The sequence below is a fragment of the Lathyrus oleraceus genome, chromosome 5, assembly GCF_024323335.1.
Source record: "Lathyrus oleraceus cultivar Zhongwan6 chromosome 5, CAAS_Psat_ZW6_1.0, whole genome shotgun sequence".
Taxonomy (NCBI): Eukaryota; Viridiplantae; Streptophyta; class Magnoliopsida; order Fabales; family Fabaceae; genus Lathyrus; species Lathyrus oleraceus.
The window spans coordinates 338897147-338906147 of record NC_066583.1 but is presented as its reverse complement, the minus strand read 5'-3'; the positions used below and the strand labels follow the sequence as shown (position 1 = coordinate 338906147).

General features: G+C 36.0%; 1 protein-coding gene across 1 annotated transcript; it reads right to left on the bottom strand.

Moving 5' to 3' along the window:
- Nucleotides 1-4114: 4114 nt before the first annotated feature.
- Nucleotides 4115-4876, bottom strand: LOC127080538 (uncharacterized). Its single transcript, XM_051020856.1, has one exon. The coding sequence runs from the start codon at nt 4874-4876 to the stop codon at nt 4115-4117; it is 762 nt and encodes a 253-aa protein (XP_050876813.1).
- Between the last annotated feature and the right edge of the window lie 4125 nt (nt 4877-9001).

Sequence of the window (9001 nt, the reverse complement as noted above, 5' to 3'; positions counted from 1 at the left end):
GAACAGCTAACGACGAATTAATAGAAGGAGGAAACGTCGTAGATCTAACAGAGGTGGAAGGAGAACGCCTTAGAAGTAGCGAAAATCGTAGCAGTGAGAACCCTAACATGAAAAAGAACGAAAATAACAAAGAGTGAAATAACAAAACGCGCAGTATGTTATAATTTTAATGTTTACTAAAGGGGACCTTAGAGGGCGCTTGTGGAAAAAAAGCGCCCTCTAAAGGGGGCCTAAGAGGGCGCTTATGAAAGCGCTCTCTAAGGCTTTCCAAAAGCGCTTTATAAACTGGAAATGCACATGGACTTATAGAGCGCTTTTTTAAAAGCGCCCTCTAAGGGTAACCTTAGAGGGCGCTTTCTAAAAAGCGCCCTGTATTGTTGTCCCTCTATCTCCTCCTTATTTTTTCGCTTCACCTTAGAGGGCGCTTTATTACAAAAGCGCCCTCTAAAGTGCGCTGTCTATTCCAATTGTTCGCTCCTTATTTTTTCGCTTCACTTTAGAGTGCGCTTTTGTAATAAAGCGCCCTCTAAGATGCGCTGTCTATTCCAGTTTTTGGCGTAGTGAATGTTTTAAATTTAGGGTGGTGGTCTTTAGTATCACAGACTAACATGCCTTGTCTGCTCTTAATAGAGCATCTTCAGGTGTCTGATCATATCTAATGCTGCCATGTTCTCATGTTGCTTTTGCAACTACGAGTTCATGGTAGCTAGCATGAGGCAAACATCTTCAATGGCATCATCAATATGCTTCTTATAAGTATCTCTTTCTGCCTTAGGTACATAACTAGGAGGTTCCTCTTCAGGAACAGGTTTCTCCAAGACATACAACTTTTTATCATGCTTGAGGATAATCCTTAGATTTCGGTATCAACCCAGAAAATTTATCCCAGACAATTTTTTCTTATCAAGGATTGATCATAAAATGTTGTTAGAGGTGTTTTTTGTCATGGTAATCTACATGGAAAATATGAAAATATAAGTATCATTAAAATAATATATTTAATTAGGACTTTAACTAAATATGCTCCCACTATTTTACTCAAAACAAATGGCCCTCACCATTTGATTTGGAAAGTCCCGTTGGAAGATTTTCTAGTGGGTCGAGATCCACATTTCACTTTGTTTTAATTCCGCGTAGGCAGATTACATAAAACTAGGTTATTTAGGTAGGAACTTCTTCCAATTGTATCTAATACAACTCTCGAATATTTTAGTTGGATGGATAACTCCTTATTCTAATCCATCATATGGATCATTTCTAACTCTTGCGTCTAAACGTATATAATCTTATTATAATTTGTTTAGTTAAGTTTGACTCATTGTTTTAGCAATTGGATATTATAATTATCCCATCGCACCTTACTAATATAGAACATGCACCTCGCGTAGGCGAAACCTACATTATTCGATACTAGTCTTGATGAGTGCTAAAACTTGGAAAGCATAAACTTAACATTTAATTTGAGTGAATTTGCAATTATTTTAATCTCACCGGCTTATTTATCATATAAATCGTCTCTCACATGCATCAACATACATTCACATGCATCAACATGCATACAAAATAAAACAGTTATGACCCCTAGCGCAGTTGTTCTCCCAAGCCAATGAGAGAACCTAAGCTAACCTAATAACGATCTAAGCTTCTCCAAGCAAGATCTTAAAGGTTGTACTTCTTTGATATTGTATTCTTCTCTTTCTTCATAACATTACATTACATAAGAGAAACTCGTTTTACATACGAGGGAGTAAGATGAGAAAAGAAGTTACATTAAGAGATTAAAAGAGAGGCACGACACGCAGACCGTATTTTAAAATCCCAAAAACAAAATAAAAGAAAACTAAGGCCATAATCGATCACCACAAGACAATAATAATAAAAACATTATTATTATTAATTTAAATTTTGTTAATTAAATAAACCAAATTAAATTTCGGCAATTGATCACATTACACAGAGTTAGCCGAGGGTTTCGCTGCCCGGTCAGCCGACGCCGTTTTTCACATCAACACTTGATACTTTAAAGCACAACTCTTGTGCAGTCACAACCCTAATCGCATAACTCTTTGACAACATAAACCTTGTACCGTCATGAACTCTAATGCATAAATTTCATACCGTCAAACACACCTCGATTGATAATTCAGTATGATTAATCAACACGTCATTGCTTTACCATACTAATGTCGGATTCCGAAGCAAATGACCATTGATCGTTCGAATGAATAAGAATCATTAAGTGTTTGAATGAACGAAATAGAAACAGTATATCATATATACCATATTTTGCATCAAAATTACTTATATCACATATATAAATTGATCGATCTCATTTGTGTAACCTATGGACGACCGATGTATCGCTGCTTCACCATACTAACGTCGGATTCCGAAGCATAGTCAACATCAATCATCCAAATCATACACACATGATGCCAAATTTAATTACTCATTTATTATTTAATTTATTCTGTCTTATAATCATATTAATACATAAAATACAAAAGATAAACAGTTATCAGATGCATGGTTTCATAAGTGGCTCTGATACCACTGAAGGAAAATTGCGATAAAAAACACAGTGGAAATTAAAAATTCTCCTTTAGTGATCCTTACGAATGGGCATGATCAGTGATAGAAATTGTCACCTCTCGTGGAGATTGAAACCTTTGATGCAGATCTAAAGAGTGATCACGAGCGTTGAATGGTGACAACGCCTCTACTCAGTCGACACGAACAGATTCCTTCAGTCTCAGTGATAGCTGCTATGAATGAAGGCTTTGAGTGTGAGAGAGAAACGAAATTTCATTTAATTAAATGCTTCTACACAAGTGGTTATGTGGGCTGCAAGCTAAAAAGGCCACTTAAGTGTATGTGGCCCATATCTTATGGTATACCGAAAATCACTTAAGCACATGGTACCTTACCACATTTCATATTCTACTTAAGTGCACCGTACCTTACAATGTTATACAATTCACTTAAGTGCATTGTAACTTACGATGTTCCTTATTTACTCTGTCTCTCATCAATCCGTCCTTTTGTGGGTGACCCTGTAGGTTTTCGCAATATTGGCAATTATATTAAATCACGTATTTAACATAATAAATAGTGAGCGGTATCTAGCAACACATCACTGTTACCCAAGACACGAAAATGTCATGTGATATGACAAATCCCTATTTGTGATAATACTTGTGTGTACAATTACCCTTTTGCCCTTATGTCTATATTGAACACAAGTCATAGATCGTGTCATCCTTGTCCAGTTCAATATTGAGACCTTAGACATTTATCCTGTTACGCAGGATGAGCAAATTCCATCTAGGTCACTCATGTCCCTCAACATGCTTCGTGAAGTACCCATCAATTGTGTTTATGTTCATCTAGTTACAGACAATGTTTAATCAGGAATAAAGCACTCGATTCTACATCTAAGGTCCATAGTGGTTTCAGGTCGAAGGGTGGTATACATCACTATCACCATGAGAATAACTTATGACACTTTGCATAACATTCTATGTAGTATTCTCATAGCGGGTCAATCCAGTATAAATATTACTCTTAATATTCATACATATGTTTAATACTTGATAACTCCTTATCCATGATTCATGAGATGTGATCATCAATCTATATACATAATAGTCTTAATGCTTTAATGTTATCCCACTTCACAATAAAGCTCGACTACATATACCTTAAGAATATTGTCCTTATGTTTAATGGGATCTCATGATCAAGTCACACTTTATACATTAAATGGACTAGATATTCTAGGGACCTTATTCAACAAACATAACAAAGAAAAAGCCTTTTATTATTAATAAATAATTTAATACAAGTACCAAAAGTATTGGCCTCTAGGGCTTACACCAACACGTGGCGCCAGACATGCATAATCTTTTCTTTGAACGCTTTGTTGTCTTCTCCTTCCTTGAAGAAGAAACTCTCTAAGAAGATGGTGTTGGGCTTGTCCTTCATTGGGTATCCAAACTAACGGCGAGTCAAAATCGGGTTGTAATTAATGCCTCATTTTTTACCAAGAAGAGGTACTTTAGGAAACTCACCACAACTATCAATAATTGTCACCCCCCTCATAAGCACGATCAAACTAATCAATGTCAGAATAAGTGAGAGACATAATCTTTTGTGACCATAGCAAACCATCCTTGAGGTCCCAAAAGGCAGTAGACCGAGGCAAGTGCGAAATAAACCACTTGTAGAGCAGAGTTGTATAACATATGATCATTCCTCCCTTTTGAGGATTCCTGAGATGGACTGAATGGTAAACATCTACAAGCAAGGTAGGAATTGGATTTCTAATTAGGAATACTTTGATAGAATTAATGTCAACAAAGTCGTCAACATTAGGGAAGAAAAATAATCCATAGATGAGCAAGGCAAGAATAACCTCAAAAGCGTCCATACTCTTCATGCTAGCAAAATAATGAGCCTCATCTATCAATAATTTAGCAGGCAAACCAAGAATTCCTCCTTTTGTAGTCAGATTAGCGTTGCTCTCAGACATCCTTAAATGAGTAGCTTCTGCAATGTCTTGATGCTTTGGAATTTCTTCTAAACTGGAAAAGGGGAATTGATTAGGAATGGGTAGGCTAATCAGATGATGAAACTCTTCCAAGGTAGGCACAAGCTGATAATCTAGAAAGGTAAAACACCGGTACAATGGATCATAGAACTGAACTAATGTAGTAAGCACCCCCTCCACCATGTTGGTCTTCAAAAGAGGTAGAAGTCTCCCATATTTCCCTTTGAAGTCTTCAGGATTAACCACCAGAGATCCTAGCTGTCTTAAATCCTCCAATTTTGGACTCTTGAAAGTATGCTTTTGAGTTCTTCTTCTTCCAAAATCCATAGTGAAAAATTCCTATGATATTTACAACAAATGCTTCTAAGTTCCTTGAATACTTCAATTAAGATGATGTTAATGAATGCATGAATATATGTGTAGCGGTGTATTCGTCACTTTATGATTTATTAACTAAATCAAAAGCAAAGCATACAAAGAATCGAGTCGCCACCGCACTTTTATTTATCCAAAGGAATGGCTAAAAAGCGAACAAAAGCCTAAGAAGTTTTACACATAGAAAACTAATGAAAAGATCAGAGATCTGGGTAAGGGGTTAATTACGCAATGGGAAGGTGTTAGGCACCCAAAACGTCCTAGGTACTCCTAGGGAGCCCTTTTCACAACTTGCTGTATGAAATGTTATTTGTTTATGAAATATTTATTGTGCAAACATGGATTGAAGGGATGCGAAAAAGAATATACAAGTTATTATTTTGTGTTTGAACGGATGAACCCGTTGCCTACGTACCTTTCCATGGAAGGTAAGGATCAAAACGCCGTAGTTCGGCTAAAAGATTTCCAAAATATGAGTGGATTCATTTTAAAACAAAAGCCCTAAGGTCTTTCGTTATCCACGGGAGAAAACTCAACCTTATACAAACAATAAGTCCACCATGTGAGAAAAGCTTCAACTTGCTAGTGAGGGGTTAACCCTATAATAAGCAAGGAAGACTTACAATTCAATCACTAAGGACAAAAGGTGAGATTAACATCAACCAACTAGGATAAATCAAACCTATGGCTAATGTATGAAAACTTATCAAGAATGGACAAAGCCACAAAACAATTGAATGAGTGAAATTAACCAATTAGGATTTATTCATAAAAGATGGTCAAAGTATGATTAGAATTCAATTCAAAGAAGTATTATGAAAATGAAATTTGAAAAATCAAAGGCCTAAGGCCTAGGTTTCTAATTTGAAAAGAAGTGAAGATGTTTGCACAATAGTTTTCAAGTTTTTGGATTAACATGCACATGGAGGTTTAAAGAAACAAAAAGATGGGAGGGTGAGAAAGTAAAACTTCTTAGATGTTCACCTCTTGAGATCATATGTAGATGATTCAAGTGATTCCCTTGGAATAGGCAACAAGCAAATAACAAGATGGATACCGGATGCCAATCAATGGACTTATTCCAATCTCACAAAACAAAACATGGATACCAGATGCCAATCAATGGACTTATACTAGTCTCCTAAAGCAAAAAGAAACAATGATACCAGATGCCAATCAATGGACTTATACTAGTCTCACAAAACAAAATATGGATACCAGATGCCAATCAATGGACTTATACTAATCTCCCAAAACAAAAACAAACATGGATACCAGATGCCAATCAATGGACTTATACTAGTCTCCTACCATATCATAGGAAAACAACTGCCAATTAATGGACTTATGCTTGCCTCCTCCATGGACAAAATAAAATGCTACAAAGCAAAGTTTATGAAATGATATACAAGTGATGATGATAAATGCACAAAGGCACACTCAAGCAAATATGCACAGATGAATCAAGTAAGCAAACAAACAAGTCAGTTAGCACACACTATACACAATCAATTAGGCTCAAGCAGGGTTAGGCTTTACAGCCAACTGGAATGGGGTATTTTGAGCTCTTAACCCTAACATTGAGAGTTAGGGTGAAGCAGATGAAAAGGAGATGAGGGGTGTGCCTCATAGCTCTTATCCCTGGTCAGGGAGAGCTTTGATCAATGGAAAGGGTGGGCGTTCAGAAAGTTGGAACTCTTCTCCACCAATAGACTCTATAAGATCTTGGGTTATTATTCACCATGCATCAACACATGGTGTGAGCAAGGTGAATGACACACTGAGTAGCAGGATATGGATTTCACATCTCTTTTATCTGCCAATTGCCTCATAAGAGGACTTTTCCTGCTTGGCACAAAAATTAAACAAACACAAGCATTGCCTCTTAAGGAGGACTTCAGACAGATGCCTACCAATAACAGTAGGTCTTCCAGACTACATGAAGATTAGAGATTATACCTAAGTGGTTAAGCAACCAAGCAAAGCAAAGTTCACAATGAACTTAAAGCAACTTAAGTACCTCTGGAAACACTAAACAGATCAGTACAATACTCAGACAATCAGATAACAGTTAATAAGCAACAGATGATCTCAATGTACAAAAATGTGCAAGCCAAAAGCACAAATCAAATGAGTTTGCATCAACCTACAAAACACACAATGTTAGTAATCACAAGCAAACATCAATATTCACATCATGAAGCATCACCAATTATGGGACTTGATTGCTTAACCTGAAATCAAAGCTCAAACATAAGCCACAAACCACTAGGTCCAAGCCTAGGGTCAAAGATGGAGAAAAAAATTTAAAACAGGAGCTGAAATTTAACATGAATCAACTTCAATCACATCTTGACACATTCCAAAAGGTCTCATATCAAAATCAATTACCAAAATCATTTCATGATCAAGTGAAGTTCAAGGCAATTTTAAAGCTCAAATGTGATCAATCAGAATGAAAAATCTCAATTAAATCAGAAATGATTCAAATAATTCCAACAAAATTCATGATCAATCACAACATTCATAACATGTATCACAAAAAAATTCAGAAGCATAGGACATCATATGGCATGGCAATCACATGGTACAAGTTGGACAAGCAAAGGTGTGACACAAATGTTCACACCAACTTAGCACAAGCATAAAACAAATATGGATCACAGGAAAAATACCAAATCAACACCAAAATGTCAAGCAATGTGTCTAGTTTTATCATGCAAAATTTCACATTCATTGGATAAGAAACAAGCATTTCACAAAGGCATAAGCAAGGCAAGGTCAAGAATGGATACATGCTCAATCAACCTAGCACAAAATAAAATCCAGCCAAGCACAATTTTGAAATTAATGATCAAAAAATAATAGACAAGATAAGGATCACAATGCAAAAAATTGGGATGAATTTGGATGAGTTTTGCATTTGTTATGATTTTTGCAAGTTGAGAAAAAATTAAAAAAACATGAGAAGCATAGCATATGAAATGTGGAGGGAAAGTGAGAAAATGCAAGGCATTTGAAATATTTGCATCCGCTGGGAATCGAAATCAGGCTAACTTTTGAAAGTGGCGCGCGCTCAAAACGACATCGTATAGCCTAAACCCTAGCGCGCCAAAAGATTTCGTAGCTAATTCAAAGTTTCGTAGCTAATCTGAAGCAAAGCCGTGGCAAATTCTGGAAACGATGAACATTCAAGGTTGAAGATGAAGATCATCATGATCTTCATCTGGATTTTCCAGATTTTTGAAAATGTGTCCAGAAATCAAAATTAAGCATAGCATTCGAATCATCATGCAGTGTACAATCAAGATCCATAATCATTTCATGCAAAAACATCCAAACACGCACGGATCGAAGAAAATAATATTCAATCATCAAAACTTCAATTAATCATATCTAACTCAAAATAGCACCAATTTGCACGATTCAAAGCTCAGAATGATCAGCAAACTTAGATCTACAACATCATGGCAAGGAAATTCAAAATTAAGAGATTCGATTTGTAACCTCTTGAAGAGTAGAAGTTGGAATCCACACGATCTGCAGCTTGTAATACTTCAATTCTATATTCCAATGCTTATGGAGTTGATTGATGGAGAGAATGCAGTTCAAACACACTTGAATTCAACAGAATTTGAAATCACCATGAATGCTTCCATCTTCGAGTATGCTTCAATATGGCTCTGTTTCTCTTGGTTCCACGTCCAATTCTTCTCAAGAACACTTCAGGATCATGAATCAAGCAATGGAATGTGCTTTTGTTTGAAGAAATTGCAAAAAGTTTTAGAGAAAAGTTTGAAGAATTTGGATCTAGATCTGAAAAAATGAATCTCCCCTGAAAACAGTTAGATTTTTCTTTATATATGCCTTGCTAATTATGCTGTAATCATGTTTAAACCAAATGCTAAGTGAGGTTAACCAAATGAGGTGTATGTGCAAAAAATGGTTTTTCACCTTATGCATGGAATGCATGTGTGAACAGTACACGAATTTGATTTATTTTCACTTAAAATCCAATTTTGAAACCAATGGCAATGGCAAAAAGTTCAAACAATGCCCAAATTTTGAATTTTGTGA